Below are 20,669 nucleotides of genomic sequence, written 5' to 3'. Positions count from 1 at the left end.
GTTGCATGTTTTGAATCTCCTTTTGGCAAGTACAACAGTGCAATGTTAATAAAAGTAAATTTAATAAAGAGGAATACTTCATCCAAGGCAGAATAATTAAAAGGCATACTGTGCTGTCAGCTAAAGTGCTAGATCCTCCAAGCTTTAATCTGTAAGTTATTTCATGAGAAATACTCAGTGTTATGTAAAGATACCAAGAAAGTACTATAACATAAATTAGACCAGATTTTTTCATGAAACAAACTTGATATTTATTTATATCAGTTACACAAATAATGAAAGATTTTAAAATGTACACTAGACATTTTACAGATAAATAATAAAGTTCTGTCCTAAACAGCTCACAATTTAGATTACAAAAAAAAGATGTCTTAGAGAATCAACCACACACAGCTAGGTCCTGTTCTAAAGAGCTCACAGTTTGTGCCACAGGGGAAAGAAACAGAGGAGCAGACCGAAAATTAAAACAACACTACTTGATTTCTGGCAGTCACTACCCACCTCTGTCTTTGGCAACAAGAGATAAGACAATTTGTTTAGTTAAGCAGTAGCGGAAGAATGTAATACAAGAGTCATTTCAGGATCCTGTGAAAAGAACTGAATATGGGGAAGATACAGTTCATTGTTCTTTCTAGAGCAGGCAAATAAAAACAGCAGATAAGAGACAGCTAGCAACGGGCAAGATAACAAGACATGGAGGTTTGGGAATTCATACAGTCCTGGGTTATCTCCTTAAATTCTAGTTTCTCTGGATTAGATGGTATTCAGGATGGGTACCAACCTCCCAAGGTTCAAAACTGGCAAACCTTTTGGGCGTGCTTTAAACTACGAAGGAAAGAGGGAGATGGGAAGCTGTTATGTAACTCAAATGATCCATCATGTGGTTCCAACATACAAAGTAAGGCAGGAGATGGAGTTCTGAAACAAAAGATGAAGAATAAGAAGAGTATTAACAAAAAGCGTCTATACACAAGGGCAAAGAGAATGGAAAATAAGTAAGAATTAGAAGTCATTAAATTATAGCGTAAGGCCATGAGCAAAATAAATAAATAAATAAAATCAAAGACCTCTTTGCCACACTTTCAAGAAGGGCACAAAAACATTATCATACATCTTCTCATACCACAGCTAACGTATATCTGTTTAGATGATGTTTAAGGTCTACCCGCCAACAGCTGGAATACCAGGAAACCACCCAAGAGCTCAATGACAACAACCTTCTGAAGCAAATGACCCATTACAGCTGCACATTCGATACCAATTTGTTTCATCTTCCAAGAAGTTAGACCCTGCCAGTTTGGGGAAGGGGATGCTAAATCCAAAGATACATACGCCTACAAAAGTTAACACCTGCAAAATAGGAAAAAGTGCCAGGTGAACAAGCATATTAAACATTTTCTAGAACCCACTGTTTCTGTGACAATATTGTACTCTAAAATTCTGAGTCACAATTTCCAACATTACTGTGGATCAGGTAAAAAGCATTACTTCTGATAGCCAGAATCTAGAGTTGAATAGTTCACTCAGGGTCACACAGAAATCAGGCTGTACAATTCCTGATCTTGTATTCAGTCTGCCTTGCCATGACAAGTTCCCCAGTTAAATGACCAAACCTTAGTTTGTGTGTAAAAAGTCTAGTAAGTGATATTTCTTCACCAAACGACATCATATACCATTATGAAGCATATCTCTGCCGTACATTCTAGATAAGTAACTTTTTGTTTTGCAAGAGAGAACTGTTTAAAGTACCAGATACAGAGAACAGAATCAGGAAGCATAGGTCTCTATTCCTTTAACCACAGATTAGATTCAGAAACAGATAGAGTAAGAGACCTTCCCACAGATCACATTCTTCATTTACTCAGGATGACAAAAGGGTGCTGCCAAGTAGGTCAGGCACTTTTTTATGTACTCTTCATGGCGTATCTAAGTAAGGCACAAAATAGTCCAAATTTACCTTCAGAGTTAAAAATCCTTCAACAACAGTAAGGTTTATACCCCCCAGCAACTGCTCCCAGCGGGATACTGACCCAAACAAATAAAGCACTTTTGGGAAAAGTTTTCTTTACTCATTTCTAGTTGCCATATTTTCTACTCTTAATACATCTTAATTACTCCTTCTGCTAAAGAATCAGAATAGCTTTCAGGAGTATACTATTTTACCCTGTGACAGAAAAATCCAGCTCCCACTGTAAATTCAAATATGGACATAATCTGTAAACTTAGGTCAGTTCATGCAGCTACACATTTCTCCATACATAAAACAAGGCGAATCAAGTGTTTCTCAAAATCTTAAGTAGCATAGTTAATGTATGTAACATACAAATGAATAGAAGTGAGAAGCGCTGCTCATGCTTGCCAATGGCAGAAAAAAATGCATAACCAGAAACTCTCGCAGTTCCCGGATCTCTGAATACACAATGTAGTATTTTCTTCTTCAGTTTGGCTGTGTTAGAGGAGAATTAGAGAACCTCCTCACAAACCTTTAAACAAACAGCGAATTTTTGCACAAAGGCAGCTTTTTGACTAATCACCACAAGAGGAAAATGCCCCACAAGTTTTATAAACTTGAGTTTAGGAATCAAAAATAAAGGAAACAGTTATAGAATATGCTGATAAAGTTGCTTGGATAAAGCATAAATAACAAGGAGAAATAAATGTACCTTCTACAAAGACAACATAACCTGGAAAAAAAATGAAAAATTTTTAAGCAATGCTCATTTTTCTGAACCTCAAGTCACAGTGCACATGAAAGATTTAAATAAATATATCCAAAACTGAACTGTGAGAGTTCCTTGTTCACACAGACATATTTACTATCAAGAAAGTATGGCAACAACTGGAAAACCTAATTTCACTTGTTTTTTAGTATAAAGGACAGCCTAACTAAGAGCAGGAACTTAGAAACACTGACCAAGTTAATTATACTTAAATGAAGAGGAGAGGAAATGTAAAGCATATTACTACAAAACTATTCAGATTTCAAGACAGCTAATTTGTAGGGAGCTTTCCAAGCATTCCAAAGCAACAGATAAAGTAATAAAGCCCACTAGGTAGGAGTACAGCAAGAAATTAAAACCAGCTAGATGTTACATGAACAGAAAAACTGAGATTATATAACTGAACAGAAAGCTACAAAGATATCACATATTAAAAAAAAAAAAAAAGCCTACAGAAGAACTGGAAAAAGGAGAAGGAACAAAAAAACAAAGCCTTTCACTCACAGAAGAAAAATAAAACCAAAAGGCAGGCATAAGACTTACGTGTGTGATCGGTGACAGAACTAAGAACTGCAAATATCATTAATTTAAAAAAAAACATCATGGAAGACAAAACTGCCTTTGTTTTTGATGGTCTTCCTTTAAGAATTACTAAAAGATTTATGTAGTTTGATGTATTTCTTTTCCTAAGTCACACACTGTCTTTTAGAAAGGTTTCCATATTGTAGACTTTAGGATGAACACAAGATCAATTTCTTTCTCACGGTACTATTCCTATTCTATAATTCAGGTAAAATTCTGGCCCCACTAATTCTGAAGTCAGTAGCACGACTCCTGTTAATCAGGTCAGGATTTCGATCTTTATCTTCCCAAGTTCTTACCTGCCTCCTCTCAACTCCTTCTTGGTAGGGATTTACTGTTTCAGACTTGAGTTTCAAACACTTAAAAATCCTCAACGCAATCAAACATGATGAGCTTGAACAGGACACAAGATACTCTAATCATTTCTTCTTGTGACCCTACTGCTTAGCATAGGCATAGTCACTACGAAACTTTCTGCTGGTAAGCAAAAAACCATCATGTCCCTTAATGTACATTTTTAGGCTCTAAGTAGAGTTGACAGTACCTAGCTAAGTCACTAGATAGATGTCTCAGAAGAGACTGTCATTAGCAAACAGTATATATTTATCAACCTCTTCTGTCCACACCATCTAACAAGCATTCAAAAAAAATACAAATGTACAGCTGAAACTATTCAAACAAGTCTTGCAAATACAGAGACACAAGATGATGCAGAAAGTAAGTTGTGTTGCAGTAAGATAGACTGAATTGTGCAAAAGGTCTTTTCATCTCTGGACTATGAAATATGCACACGATAATAAGAAAACCTTTATGAAATTAAATATTTAAAAAAAGAAAAGCAATCGAGTTTGCTGCAGCCCACTGAAAAGTCTTTTTAACTCTTAGGCAACAGACAAGTACCACATATGAAGGCTCCTATTCTACAAATATATTATTCCCCTGTAAAAGGTGTACCAGAAAGCACAACATAGGCATATAGCTCAATCCCATCCTTTGTGAAAAGATTCTATTACAAGCAGTAATCATTATTGAACCTTTTAGCCCAGATGTAATTTCTTACATGTTACAACAAGTTTCACGTGCATTGTGAATTTCAGCCAAGGTTGATGAAGTTCAATAACTTGGCTAACCAACCATGTGTACTACTCATTACAGAAGTAATAAATAGATTCATCAAAATGGACATGAAAAAGCAGTATGAACATCTGACACCATTTTCAGCTTACTTAATAAGAAAAATAAATTACAGAAGTCCAAGAGGACCTTTTAATATTTACAATATGTAACAAGTAGGCAGTTGGAGCCTTACGTAAAGCAAAGTGATATTAGTATTTCACAATATTAAGCCAGGCTTAAAACAGAGTGATAGCCCTCATGGAAAACTTGATCACTATGACCTACCATAAACTCCGGAATACAGGACTGTACATTAAAGACTACTATCTTCTACTAAAATTTTTAAATAATAATTTTTTAATAATTTTTAAAAGTTTTAAAATAATAGCTTTTAGTAATTTTTTTAATTGTTCAAAATACATCAGTAGTGATCCCTGACCAACAGCAACTAACATCCCACAAGAGAATGAGTTAAAAGTTCCACCCACAGGCACGTTTCCCTCCATAAACTGTGCTTTTCTACACCAATTACCCAGATGACAAGTTTGGTCCACAGCCTGTGGATCATAGGATTTAAAAAAATTCAGCCTTTAATTTTTTGGCATTACTTCTCCCATTAATTCTTCATTAAGCAAGCAGCTTTTCTCCAAGAGAATTAATAAGTCTGTTGAAGCCAGAGTAACAATATGAAACTAAAAAACATGGCTGCATATACAATAACAAACTGTATTAGGTTGAAGGATGATTATTTTTTCCCCCTGCTCTCCCCACCCAACCACATTTTAGAAGGGCTTAAAACCAAACCCTCATTGCCACTGTTTCGCTGGCAAAAGATGGCAAGAAAACAGTCCCCAAACAACACAACTGTGCTGGCAGAAGACCCTGCTGTAAAAGTTACATCTGCAAAATGATGTTGTTTTTATTGGGTAACTTATTTTTTGCATGAGAGCTTATTTTATTCTACCAGGAGGAACCATACGCACACGCCGGCTGCACCCAGGCCAGCCGTGCTTTTCTGTTAATATGCTGTGCTGCTTATAATAGTGAAACGTGATACATGGAGCCTAGAATTCACAAAAAAATATTAAAATATACATCAAGGAACAACACTATCATGCTTTTAAGAGCCCAGTAAATACAAAAGTATCCCATGAAAATAATCTCGGGGACAGCTAGGACTTGGCCAAGAAAAATAATCCAAAGTTATATATTGCTGACCTTTCTGTCTGCCTCACAATAAGCTTTGAACCCAAACCTCCATAAATAATATCCACTTCAGTTCTCCACATGTGAAACACTTCGAGGATGAAAACACACAACCATGCAAAGGGTGTAATGGTTCGTTCACCACAAGTTATGCTGGTTTAGCGAGAACATAAAATGCATCTCCTTAGCAAAACTCCTGTTTTTCCCTTCTCTCTGCACCATTGAGCTACAACAGAACTACGTACAGAAATTCTTCTTAATAAAAATAGTCAGAAATTTCAACTTATCAATCCACAGGATTTCATGCCTTTATGAGAACCAATTTTGATTCAGAAAACAAACTCTTCTCACTAAATTGGGGAAAGATCTAAATCGTACAGAAAGACCATTCAAAAAGCACTGTTATAAGCTTGCTTCCCCATGTCACATCCCTTTTATCTGCTCTCGTAAGAAATAAGGACACAAGCAATAGGCAGTTACTGGCAAGCAAACACTTTGTTGTATATTCATCGTAATAAAACGTACAAAAAACAAAGTTTACTCTTAGAGATCTTTCAGAAAAGTTAATGTGAATAGAACCAGAACAACACAGATGTATTTTCTCTTAAAGATTATTTTTTCCAATACAAACTATCCAACAAAAACAGGCTTATTTTTTCAAGGCTGACAAAATTCAGGTGTTACAGCACAAGAAAGATTCCAAAACCAGACAAGAAATCATGAAGTGAACCTGAAACAGAAGGCTATCTTGAGCAATTCCTTTGTAGAAGTCCTGCCAGTTGTATAACCTTTAAATATTATTTCATCTGGAAACAGAAGAGAAAAACTAGAAAAGAAATTTTGTGCTTTCAAAGAAAAATGTGCACATTTTTCAAGGAAAATTTGCAATCTACCTCAAAAATAGAGCTGAACAGCTCCTTACTGACAGATTCAGACAAACATCTGTAGGCTTAGACTACCAAACTCCACACAATACAGTGGAAGACAATGAACATATTTAAGACAGTCAGACTAATACTACTAAAACGAGAGTCCGCAATGGTATTTGTAAGGGTCTGTTTTATTCCTCCCATATGATCTGAGTTTGACTTAAATGAGACCATTCACTGGTCTAATTAGGATTCAGCAAACGTTACCTTCTTTGTGAAGGCTGACAAAGCCAGCCTCAGTAAAAATGCTATGTCACCCACAAATAATCGCAGCAACTTCTGCAACTACAATAGTTCACAATATTCACAAAATTCTCTTCTCTGCAGATACAGAGCAGTCAATTTTTGATATCTCAAGAAGTAAAGGTATTCTTTTTCAACATACTTTTCCTATCTCTCCATTGCCAATAGATGTAGGGCATACTGGTGAAAGCTAGCCAGCATCTATTAGAAACCTTAAATGATCTTCACGAGAAAGTTAGAGACATTTTAAAAGTTTAATTTTGCTCTTCTTAAGGTAGTAGCTTAAATAGACATTAGTCGATTAGCTGTTACTCAATTGGCATAAGAAATGCAGCAAACCTACACCTGCCTCTATCGAGGCTCTGAAGGTAGATTCTGCTTTTTAACTACAATAAACATACAGAACAATACTAATATAGGAAATGCTCAAACAGTACTACACAACATACAGAAACAATAGCTCAGAAATCGGGAATTCAGAGATTCTGAAGCTATGCAATATGTCACTCCCTCAACACCACAAACTTTCATTAGCTTCTGCCAGTACGGAGTACAAAAGCACACAGTCAAAGCACAGCAGTCTGGCCATGTGTACTGTATCATTTATGTACAGGTTTACTTACTTTTTATACTCCTTTGATAAACAGAAAAAGTAAAAAGCTTCCAAAAATAACTTTTTTTTTAATACAGTAAAATGGTGACAGAAAAACAAATATCTTGGGATCTTTCTGAATTAATATAAGCACTGTATGCTTACTGAAAAGAGAGATTCCTAGCTTTCTAGTAGTTTAAAGTCCTACTTCCACCCTGACAGTATCAGATCATGGATGCTGTTGGTCCCAAAATTAACAGTGAAACCCACACCTCAGACCACTAAAACTTTACTGTTTTTTTCCAGTAAAGGAGACAGAAACATTTCGAGTATTTTGGGAACTGAATGATTTAAGAGAAGTAGCCATTCTACACTGCTTACAGATGTAAAGAGTTCAAATAATGTCCCATATGAAAGAGATTTCTGAATTAGGTGCAGGTGATCGAGTGAAAGGCATATGATAAATTGCAGAGCTACACAATTTGTATTTATCACAAAAGCACCACCATATGTGAACAAAATCTAATCATCTACATGTTACCATGATGATTAATACTAAGTAAATTATTAAGCTACCCATTGTCAAAATGTTACCTTCTACAGTTTCACAATGCTCAGTTATGTTTGTATATATATATACACACAAACACTCACTGCAATTAACTATGACATTTGATATTGGGAATACAGCTCATTAAATATACAATAGAGCCTGTGCAGCTTTTGAAATTCATTCTGATAGTTGAGCTCAAAACAGAGTTTTAGCTAAGTCTCTTCCCCTGATTTTGTATACCTGATCCTCAAGTATTGGCTACATGTGTTTAAGGGGATGCAAATCAGCCACAGGTGTAGCATAAATCAATTTTAAAAGAACAAATGAAAGAATATAGCCCTTAACTCTATTATAGTAGTTAAGAGTTAAAAAAAAAAAAAAAAGTAGGTTGCTTTGCATTTCCTTGGTTTGTAAAAACACATTTTAATAAAACATGTCATCTTCTGCTATAATTTACTTTTCATTTTTAGTTGTAACTTAATCAGACTCTTAAGAGTTTAAAAACCTAAGCAATATGCTACAATCTGCCTTGCAAAACTTTTGCAATAACCTTTCTTTATTACCATGTCAAGCTAGGTTTCCACACTTGAACATAATACACCAATAGAGCCATCAGGAGAAAAAAAGCTATAATAGAAAGGAATGAAACAGAAAACCTCCAGATTATCACATATAAATGAAAGGGCAAGTTATTCAAAACAACTTTTTAAATCATAAATGAGATGTTTAACTGTAATAAATTATTAGCACATTTCCCAACCTTTTGCATCAGTATGACAAAAGTTGCTAATACTGGAGTTCTGTACAGGAAAAAAAAAACAACATTTTGATAACTTCTTACAGCAAAAGTACGTGCAGACTGAAAGCTCACCGGAGCAGTGATTCGTCTTTTAAGTACCGATTAATAGTACCTAATACAGAACTCTTCTCCTCGCTAAGGGCTCTTCATTGCATAGCAATAAAAGTACTAGAAAAAAAGAACTCCACCAAACATTAACTGACAATTATTTTGAAGAAGTTATCTAAAGTTATCTAAACATTTCCACAATTATAAAATTACATGCTTCAGTCTGGTAAAATATAATAAGAAAAGCAATATAGGAAGCTACATTATGACTGAGGCTTCTGGATTTTCTTCAGTATTTGAAAAAAATTAAGCTGCTCAAAGACAAAAGTAGTTTTCATTTTTTTGAGGTAATTTGTGCTTCTTCTGGGCATCCCTGACAAAAGCAATTAACAGATTTCTGTTGACCTTCATATAGCAGAAAATTTAGAACTGCAGTTTGAGCAATGGTTTGATTGTGATTATCAGTACAGTTTTGTGATAAAATCTTGGAAAAGCATTAAGAAAAACCCTATGTACTGGAATCTGCCCTACTGCACAGAAAGTACAGTTTGCCCTTCGATAACATACTGCAATACTACTTACGTTTCGCTACTTGTGCATACTCTAGCAGTCACAATAGGTTAGGTGCAACTGCACCCGATACAGAAAACAGAACATGTAGTTTCAAGGTCATATAGCTATATGAATCTTAAAAATAGATAGCAATATTTATACAAGTCATAGAAAAAAAAAATCACATTAGCTACACCAGTGTCTCACTGATACTAAAACCAAGTAATATTCTTTTTCAAATTGTTTTATTTGAGGAGATTGCTTACAGACGCAGTCGAAAATATCACATCTTTTTATAAAATTAAACCTAGAAGAACAGCTGACACGCTTTTTAAAAATTCAGATTCTAGCCCTAATAATTAAGAACACAAACAACAAAATTACAGAAGCATTTTCCAAAACCAGGAAAAAACACACCAGGTCTCTATTGTTTAGTATTTTCAAAGAGCAACACAGCCCTCTAGTGGAAAAATTAAAAAGTAGCATGCTAGGGAAGTATTTTCTCTGTAACCTAACTGATGTTGAGACCTTTAAAACATAAAAAACAACGCATGCAAAACTGCACACCATCTTTAACTCCTCACAGTGGAATAAGTCTTATTGACCTTAAGAAAACAAACCAATAATGCACACTACTCATGTTTAAATGTACATAGAACAGTAAGCTTTTAAAACCAGAAGGAATGACACAAGACTAAACTGTTCAGTAAGTCAGCCTTAGTTCTTTTTGCTACACCAGCTTTACCATGACCAAAAGTTACCTCGACTTCTAATGTAATACTCAGACTAAAATTTTGATTGAGCTTAAAAAAATAGATAAGGATAAACTCCAAAGAATACTTGAACTGCACTGTCAGAAGAAAAAGCTTCCAAAATTAAACAAAAAAAAAAATACATTTTCCTAATAACTCTTGATCTGCTGTGATCTTTTTATATGGTAAAAACAGAACAATTCATTAACCTTTTCCAAGTTGCTAATGAAAACTAATGAAGCGTTTATAAATATTTTTTAGTACCTTTTTCCCCAGACAATTTTTGTGGCAATTTTAAGTAACAAGTTAAGGAAATGGGTACGTAACCTAGGAAATTTATTACAGTCCATATTCCTAATCAGTAATGAAAAGAAGAACCACAGAGGAGACACGTTAAGAGAAGGCAAATGCAATGAAGTAACATTTGAGAAGCCAGTATGCGTGATACCACTAAAACTACCACTGCTAAAATCACCCAGAGTACTGCCTCAGTACTTCAGTATGCACCTCCATTTTCCAGAAGATGAGGACATTCTTCAATTATGAGGGGGGAAAAAAAAACCCAAACAAAAATGTTCCTGCCAAGCTACGTTGGATTCCCCTGTATTAGTCACAAAGTCAATCAACATATCATTCTATCTTTGTTGATTTATTTTTAACTTTGCTATCTTGAAGCAGTGTACGTGGATGAATAAAAAAAAAAAACAAAAAAACAAAAAACCAACAACCTTATGTTCATCCATCTTTCAAGGGATTCTCAGCATTTTCCAAACTTTATCTTGAGCATCCAGCAATGCAGTAATTGAAAATGCATTTTTCTGCATTTTGATAGACTGCAATCTACCAACTTACACTTTGACCTTTGTTCTACCCATCTTGAAATGAAAAATTTCTCAACAAACATAAAGGTACTACCAAGTTAGTTTCAAACATACCATTGAAACTAATTTTGACAACAATGAAAGGACTGAGTGATTTTTTTTTTTCCTTACGCTATTAAGTACAAATGGTCAACAAGTAATGCATTTCCTTGGAAATATTTATGCTTATCTCTTAAAGAAAGCATGTTAGTTTTATGAAAACACAGTAATTGTTTACTCTTCAAAATACTCAGGGAGGGAAATAATAGCTCCAAAATACATAGTTTAAAAGGAGTATCTACAACACAAAGTGGAGCACAGCACTGAAATCCTAATATAACTGGGGAATAATCTCCAAAACCAGTAAGACTCCACTTGAGCTACCTAATTAGTATTTCTACATAGAGTCCCAAGGAATTGTGTAGACATCCTAAAGCTCATAGGGATCTCTAAGTTGCAATACACTATATGACAGACACGTTCAAAGCAATTTGCCAAGAGTTACAAAGTACAGTGAAGAGTTAAGGTAAGACTGATACGTTTTAAAGATTTGGACAACAGAGTTTCAAGAAAATTTGGACATAATTGGCAGAATTTGAAGTTAATTGGACAAGAACACTATTAGCCAACTCCAAAGGAGGAGTGTTCCCTTCACACAACACCAAGGAGGTTGAAGCTTGTTTTTCTCCATCAAACAGGTCAATGAGAAGTCACAACAAGCACAAACCCAGCTCAGATTGCATCCTCTCTCAGAAGCCTTTACAAAAAGGAACATAGATTACACAAGAAACATAAACCCTAGAACTGCTTTCTCAGTAATAAACACTCCATGGCAATTGGTAAGTAGTATCAGACACAAAGCCTAGGACTATAGCAATATATAATGCACATGGTAAACAAGAGTTTTGAGTTATATAGGCCATAACACCACCTTAATCACGTATTTGCTACCTCATCTCCATAGTTTTGGACTCCTTATGTTCTAACCCCATAGAACAGCACAAGCCCAAGGCCTATTTCTCTAATGCTCCCATTCTACTTGGCATGCTTCTGACCAGGGGTGAAATCCTGCCCTCACTTACTAATAGAAATCAAGAAAGTATATACATGTATATATATATATCTGTGCATATATGTCACAAGCAAAGAAGAGCTGGTGTAAGGATATGCTCACTTATTTGTGATCCATCCAGATTATAAACTAAGGGAGAAACAGCAGGGGGGAAATTTTGACAAAAGCATCATACGTCTTGGATTGATCTTTTGCCATACATGAAACACTTTCAGCTCATTCACCACGTCTGCATGGTAGATCTTCTCCTGCTGAAGGCAAATCATTTGAGCCCAGGTAATTCCTAAATGTTCTGAGACTGCACAGTTGCATACAAAGCAAATTCTGCTGCTGGATGCAATGTAAAATCATGCTGTACCAAGAATCTGGAATGAAAACCTTACTAGAAAACATGAATTCCTCTTCGGGAAAGGTAAGTACAACACTTGCTACCCTAACTGCAATACCAATCTGTAGTAGCATATCATGCAATGACAGCAGGACATGTGCTGTTAATGCCTAAATTGCAAGCCACAATAAAGCTTGAAATTCTCCATCTGACTCCTGTGGGATTACACTCCCTTAAATAATTAAGACGTAAAGACCAAGAAAATTCAGAATGATAAGTCCTGCTATTAACCCATTTTCCAGAACGTCTCTGATGTTTTCCAATGTCTTCATAAATGCATTTAAGTCAAGATCCTGCACTAAAAGAGACACCAAATTTGCATAAGGATTTTTCCAATATTGATGTAATCCTACCGTAATGAAAAATGCAAACCACAAAAGGGTACAAAAGATTAACAGTTATCTAGGATTTAGGTAGGTCCCCTCATTTACCAAAAAAGTTCAAATCTAACAATAAACTACATCAGTGTTTTAATATTTGTGGCTCCTCCACAAATTTAAGCCACAGAAAGACATATCCTGTGCAGGGTGCTGAGTAAAACTTCCAACAACCTAGCAAATTAAGCTGGAGAAGAAATACTGCCTTCTGAGAAGAAAGGCAAAACCTCTAAGCACCAAAGCTTCATTATAAAATGAAACAAAACCAGCTAATTAAAACCTCCCAAATACTCACCCTCTATAGAAGTAATACTATGTAACAGATACCTAGACAAGCCGAGTGTCTAAAAGGATTTATAAACCTGCTAGAAAATACAGCTAACAGGGATTTGGAAAGGTCATAAACATATTTTTTTTGCCCTAAAGGAGCATCGAATATGACATTCTGACACAAATTCATCATCAAGTTGACTTCAAAATACCTTCAGAGATAAAGATTCCACAATCTCCTAGCAAAATCTTTACCTGGGTTTGCTTGCTGCCATTAGAAAGTTTTTCTGATACTTTATCTGAACTCCCCTGCAGTCATACAAACCTTACTCCTTGTCCTAGCCACCAAGACCATAAAAATAAACTTCCCTTCCCTTTTACAGCCATTCTTTATATATTTACATAATGTAAATGCCTCCATCAATATTTTTCTAGACAAAAATCAATTGTTTCAGAACTTGATGTCTTTCCTGTAGCTCTCCTGTAAGTTCCAAATTCTCCACACTTTTTTAAAAAGCAGTACACAAGCTTGAACTTAGTTTTCTAAATAGAGATTTTATATATAAATAATGCAAACCAAGTTTGAATACCAAAATTACACAGACATTTAAACAACAAAGTAGCCCATAAGATAAAGATTGCCATATTGTACCTTATGTATAATGTTAACGTACCTATTCCTGAATTTGCTCCAGTGATTATAACCACCTTCCCACTCAAGTCACGACCCTGGAGTATTTCCATTGCAGTACTGTTTCCATCATATTTTTGTCTAGTAGTAGGTTTTACTGGATTATCTTCAACAGTAAAGGCCAGTCTTGGGTCAAGGTAGGTAGTTCTTTTGTTTATATGGCTGCAAAAGAACACAAAAATTCAACTGCTTGGACCCTTCTGTATTCTACATTGAGATTTTAAATGTATTTCAACCACTGTTGTGTACATTTCTAGTAGATTACTTACATTCCCAAAAATCAAATTATTTTTTCCAGTTTTGTTAAAGTAACCCAAATTACTTTTTTTATCAAACCTTTTTACACTTGTGACAGCGTCCATTAATAACTGTGTTCACATATTTTACAACCCCATTCTGAACTTCATGTGAACCCTGATACAGAAAGCAGAACTTTGTCAAGGGAAAAATCTCATTATATTAGGGAAGATCATGTTCTCTTAGGAGATCTACAAAAGGGGCCTACACTACTCCCTTGAAAAAGTATACCAATGAGAAATGTAGCTTGGTACTTTTTTCTTAAAAAATGAAAACAAATAGCTTCACATCAGCTAAGCAAATGGCACGATTTGGGTCAGGCTCACTTTTCTAAAACCGAGCTTTAGTTTTCTTCAGACACTAAACAACAACTTTCAGTCTTCAGCCCTCAATTATAGGGCAGAGAAGCTACGCTTACTATTTTGGCCTGTGAATATTCTTCATTCTGCCAATTCAGTTTAAGATAGCTACCCCATTTTGACCCTGTCCTTGAAAATATACAAAACAAAATGTTCCCAGAAATCTCTTTCTGCTTCTGTGAACTTCCTCCTCCCTTACCTTTCTAAAAATCTTTGCTAGCTCAATCCCTGTCCTCTTTCCTTTCTGCTTTACACTGCTAGTGAGTCAGAGCTGCACCAATTTTGTTTTCATCTGGTACATTTAAAATACTACTGCAATGTCAACAATCAGCCATGAAGTTCTGGATATGTTTTTAAAGTTCTATGTACAGAGTTTATCTATAAAGGTATACAAACAAAATGAGCCTACATAAACATTGCCTGAGGATCAGCTCTCATTCTGAGATGTGGATATGCAAATGCCTTCAATCTTCCACCCAAGCTACTATTCCTGTGCACATGGAAGAACTCAGAAAACCACAAATGGATATCTACATGCAGTGATAATTGTAATATCTGCATATGGATTCCAAAATAGTACTTATTCATTTCTTTGTCTTTCCAGCTGATATTGTCACAGTATCATAACTCAAAAAGGCTACCCAACATGAAACACAGTTGTCCCACTTGTCCATATTCTACATTTTGACACACTTACTCTACAAAATAAACTTGTCCATTTTCATCAGTCTCCTGCTCCCATCCATATGGCAGACCTAGGAAACACATAAAATGTTACATTTTTTCATGCATTAGAGTACACTCAGATTTGAAGTTTAAATGATTTCTCAGGCAGATGTGGCAAAAATAGGCATTATTTCTTTCGGTAATGCAGCTACCTGCTACACTTGAATACTGGAACTTGAAAGAAGGATTGCTTCCCTAATCACACACAATTGGTCTCTAACAAAAGTACAATATACAGGAGATCTGGTACAGCTGTAGTGACTAGCATAGTAAGTATAAAGATAATCTAAAAATTCTTTATAAAGATTATTTCATGTTACAGCACTAACCAGCCAAATGCAACCATGCTTCTTAGTACATACACATATCTATACTGCACACAGTTTAGTACCTATCCCTGATAAATAGCAAAAACATTGAAGAAAAGTTATGTGTTACATGTATGTAACACATACCAAAAGTTGGAAGATCAGAACCCTCAAGTGGGTATTGGATAGGTTAAATCAAACCTAAATGACTCTATGATTATATGAAGTTGGAAGGACATAAAAGAACAAAAATGACAAATCTTTACAAAATACGTTCTTATGTACAGAAGTACTTATCAGATAGCATCCCAGTGTTTCTAATCCTGGCTGAAAAGTATTCCATTACAATTCAATCAGCTCAAAACCTACTGAAAACATTCCAGTTATAGTCACATTACTAATGCCAAAAGAAATATGGCTTGCCAACAGTATAGTACCCCTAGGTACACCATATAGAAGCTTCTGAGCTTCTGGCAAGATCTAATTTAAGGCACCGATCCAAGGTCCTTAAGAAGTCATATACCTTGGAAGTGTCTTCTGTTCTGGCACCAACATTCAATTGGGTTAGGGAAAACAAGTAAAATGAAAATTAATGGGACTTCCTTCTGTGCCAGGGATATTCTTTGAAGAATATAATCCAACTGTCAATATTATCTGATGGACACCAGAATATCAGAACCCAATCAGAGAATTCCAGCCTTTGACTATATGCTTTACAAGCCACAGTAAAATAATCCCTTTATCCTGCAACTAGAACTTTGGCTTTATGGAGCAATACAAGAAAGCCATAAAACTGCAAAACGATAACTCCACACAGAGACAATCACATAGGTAAAACCCCACTGAAATCAGCTGCATTTTGTAAGCTCAGTTTGCCCAGGTGATTAGCGTTAACAAGAAGATCAAAATGAGATCTAGTTCCTACACAAACTCCAACCAATGTTTCTAACGTAAATTTGGTTCATTACAAAAGCTTAACACAAACCTCCTGCAACACGTTTCCTCTTCCCAGACTTAGGATGTTCCCACTGTGTTTTTTCTTCCAGGTGGCTGTAGGAAAACAAAAGTTTAAGTTTTTTTAAAAATTGCCTAATATTTCTTCTGATATAATCGAATTTTTTTTTTTTTTTTAACGGAGTAAATGCAGTTTGATTTTTTTTTTTTAAATACAGTTCAGAAAATGGCTTGTCTTCCACAAAAAAAAAAAAAAAGAAAGAGAGAGAAACGCGTCAATCCCTTGTTTAAGAAAGGTCAAAACTGTTCTTAGAAGTTATCAGGCTTCCATATTGCCACAGTTCTGAAGGAAAAGTAACTAAACAGAGACCACAGGAGTCTATAAAAATTCAAATAAATGTTTGGCTTCCAGTCTAAGTTTTGTTACTTACAACAACATGAAAGAAATCCCAAAAGTCATTAAAGAATAACATTAACAGACTCAGAAAATGTCTCAAAAAGATGGTGATCCTTGGCAGGAAAAGGGAAGAAAGAAGCAAGAAAAGAATTTATCAGAAACTGCTAGAAATAATATTAGAAAATTTTCAATTTACAGAAACACCTTTCTACAGGTCTTGTCTAATAATATTGATTTGCAAGCTGTAAGGTAAATAAGTCTGGATTTCTACATGCTTTGGACAGATAAGTTTATCCAAAGGCCTTAACTAGCAGAATGTTTATTTAATATGGGTGATAATGGTATTGCTTTTCTTCTAATTCAGAGATTTTATTCAATTCAACTACTATAAGAGAATGAATATACTCTATCATAAGATTTTCTTCTGCACTACAGACTAATAAGCAAAGTGACTTGCACATAAACAAGGTCTGAAGATACCCGAAGTGCTGAAATCAGGTTGGATATTAAAATCTTATCTCTCGTTAAATATTTTAAAATAATAACTAAGTTTTAATATTAAGAGTCAGGCAGGGATTACTTGAAAGAGTGTCCAAATTCATAGCTGCCCAAGTATGAAATAAAGACTGACAGCATTATTGAATAACATACACAAACAATCACTAAGCTACAGATCTAATACCAACAGCAATTTACACACAACATAACAACTTTTCCTTCTTATAATAATCACGCAGTTAGCCCATAGTGACAGCATACTGCACTACAGGAACCACAGCTGGTGATCTGAGACTAAATAAGTACGTCTGTGTGAGCTACAAGTAGCACTTGAACTTCAAGACACTCATACGCTAAAGACACAAGATCCTGAGTTACTCCTGTCTGATGTGAGAGAAGCATCTAAATTACCACAGCTTGACAAACAAATGCATGCCCACTGAGCTTCGATAACTGACTGTGTGCATATCTAACTCCTCACAAAGACCTTTAAAAGTCTTAAACCAAAGTAACTTGATTCCTGCTACGTTTAAAGTTCGTACTCTTGATGAAGTTTAAAAACAAATTTCCAGAATATGTAGAGGTATCACAGATATAGACCTTATATTACAGGTAGCAGCAATGTAACACCTCTTCATGTAAAATATTTTTTAGACACACTGAGCAAAACTTTGAGCCAATAAAGATATATTAAAGTTATGTCATTAAATCAGTTAAGATTCACAACAGCTAAAAAACCAGACCTTTTGAATTAATTGTTAGTGTAAAAATTACTCTCAGTAACATTTTATTATCCTGTAGGTTTGCTACTTTCACCAAGTGATTTCTTTCTGAAAGAGCTTTTGAAGTCAAAGGAAATATACCAAAGCTTGACCCAAGAAAAACAAATGTCTAGAGAGAACCTGCAGTGTTTACAAACCAAGTGCGGATAAACCCAAGCATTCTGTCCAGTGTTTGTAAAGCAGAACTTGGGAGGAAGATACCAACTCGCCACAGGTGAGACCACACTATACTTTTCCCCGTTTTTGTGGGAGAGAATAAATCTCGCAGCTTTAAACAGACTGAACCAGATTCAAAGATCAGCACGGCTTCAGAAACCACAAGAGAGAAGAAAAATATATATTTTCCACTAAGTTAGTCAGTCCTATAGCACATCCCCTTTTGTAACCAGCAAGGATGCAATCATTTTCAGAGCGGCACAAGCAGGCGGTGCCAAATGCAAATTTTCATCTCTTGTCAAAGCTGTGGTACACTGAAGAGCTGAGGGACAGCATTTACAGCTTTCAATTTCCACAGTATCTGTTTCCTTCTCTATTCCTACGAGGGAGAAAACTCAGAAAACTAAGAGAACGGCAACATTGTGTAAAGCTCAACTGCCCATAGGTACGAGATGACCCACAGCACCATGAAGCGTACCGCAACAGCTGTGTGACAGCTCTCTCCCGCACCCCGGAGCGCCCAGAGCCGCTCCAGCACCGCTCCCGCGGGAGGCCGTGCCGCTGCCCGCCGCTGGTCCTACCCGCACCGGCCCGCCTGCCCGCGGCCCCCCGGGCCCGGCCCACGCTCCCCGCAGTCTGGAGGGCACCGCACGCGGAAACCGCGGCACAGGCAGACCCGTCCCGCCACCGACCCCGGCTCGACGGAGGCAGCTCGCCCCTGAGGTAAAGGGCGGGAAATGGCGGGTCTTGTCCCCGCCCCGCGCTGAGGGGGCAGCAGCGGCGGCCCCATCGACGCTGCCCCAGGGCGAAGCGGCGGGTGGTCAGAGGGCTCCAGGCGAGCTCGCCCCCCCTTCCCTTACTTCGCGTAGTAAACCCAGCCGTCCTTGGTGGTGCGCTCCTCCCAACCGGGCGGCAGCTCCTCCTCGCTGTCCGTGTCCTCCAGCCCCGCGTACTTCAGCGCCGCCATTGGGACGGGCGCTCGGCGCAACCCCGCGCCGCCGCCGCCAGCCAGCGGACGCGCGCCGCACCGCCCCTTCCGGCCGGCCCAGCCAATGGCGCGGCGGGGCGACCCGGGGCACCATGGGAAGTGTAGTCCGGCTCCGGGAGGCGGTGGGGACCCTGAGGGGAGTGAGGCGCGTGGCGCTCTCCTCAGCCCGCCGGGCCGTGGGCGAACGGCGGCAGCGCCCTCAGTTTGCGGAGTTTTACCTCTGTCACCAAGTTTTTAACCCCAAAGAGGGCCCGGACTGAGCTGGAATCCTCATGGATGGCACAAGTATCTCAGATTTTGGAGGTGTTAAGTGTTTCCAGCCGTCTGTTCTCAGAGACAGGTGCGAATACAACGGGGCCCTGGAAAGGGTTGAAAAATGAACTGTTCTTTCAGCTCTTTGCCACGAGTTGTCACCTCCTCTCTCTCTGGGGCGAGATTCGGCGTCGTGGACCGCGTTAGTCAGAGCTCCTCGGTGTGGCTTCGCTCAGTGAGGAGGGCCTGGCCAGAGAGGAGGCCGCGGCTGCGCGGGCCCTGGGCCAAGCCTGTGTCACCTGGCGGCGTAAACAGAGTCAGCTGCAACGACCGAAGTACTACAGGTCAGTGCATTGTCAGTAACCGATAGGAACTCCTGTCCTGGCAGCTGGAGCCCGCTTTGCAGCTGCGGCTGATGAAGTACCTTGGCTGTTACCATTACTTACCTGACATGGCATATGCCCCCTGACCTGCCCCAGGGCTTTTGATCCCATACTCGTATGCTGAGTTATTCATATCTATTTATATAACCAAAGCCAACTCTCAGCGTTTGTAATAGCGTCTTCCCATTGTAGTGCTTTGGCAGGTGTTTGAAGAAAAAAAAAAAAAAGCCAACCCAGTGTTGGACAGAGCCTGTAATCACTGAGAACTGCACCAGGTGGCAGTGCAACCCCACAAATGCAGTAGAGTGCTCTGACTCCTTTGGGTAACATTTTTATGCACTAGTTGAGACACTGACCTGCATGGCTCACTCACTCCCCACTAATAGTATGCATATTTGTCTAGAAAAAGCAGCCTGAACTTTTTTCTGCCCTGCTGCTCCCATCACTTTGCAGGTTCCCCTGAGGAATTGCACCAAATAAATTCTCCTCTTGCTAGAAATAAATACTCACGCATCAACCAAGAGCCAGTTTTCATGTGAGTGTTACCGGGAGTAGCCAAACAGACTGTGACCATACTCTCTTGGGTAAACATATGGGAAGTGAAACTTCACTGATGTGTTCACTTCTGGTCCAGGAAGCTGCTGAAATACTCCATAGGTGTCTGAGTGGACAGATGTGCCAGGTCTCAAAAAAATAGATTATTTAAGTCCATATTTGAAGTACAGAGAAAGAGTATTAATCTAGCAGTAGGACCGTAGAAAAAAAAGTAGTTGTTAGTTTTCTTCCATTGCAACCTGTTAGTATTCAGCATCCAGCACT

At 37.5% G+C, this 20,669-nt stretch overlaps 1 protein-coding gene across 1 annotated transcript in view; it reads right to left on the bottom strand.

The window, feature by feature from the left end:
• Positions 1 to 19,225, bottom strand: part of WWOX (WW domain containing oxidoreductase) — a gene marked incomplete at its 3' end in the record, with an annotated part of 253,755 nt that extends 234,530 nt beyond the window's left edge. The window contains exons 1-4 of the mRNA XM_082489623.1: positions 19,088 to 19,225; positions 16,426 to 16,490; positions 15,104 to 15,161; positions 13,734 to 13,912 (exon numbers count right to left, since the gene is read on the bottom strand). Coding sequence (XP_082345749.1) covers positions 13,734 to 13,912; positions 15,104 to 15,161; positions 16,426 to 16,490; positions 19,088 to 19,194 — 409 coding nt within the window. The 5' untranslated portion in view covers positions 19,195 to 19,225. The remainder of the gene's footprint in view (positions 1 to 13,733; positions 13,913 to 15,103; positions 15,162 to 16,425; positions 16,491 to 19,087) is intronic.
• Positions 19,226 to 20,669: the final 1,444 nt, after the last annotated feature.

This window comes from Vanellus vanellus (assembly GCF_965231255.1).
Source record: "Vanellus vanellus genome assembly, chromosome: 12".
Classification (NCBI taxonomy): domain Eukaryota; kingdom Metazoa; phylum Chordata; class Aves; order Charadriiformes; family Charadriidae; genus Vanellus; species Vanellus vanellus.
Note: the sequence above shows the minus strand (reverse complement) of the source record. Positions and strands in the feature narration are given on the sequence as shown.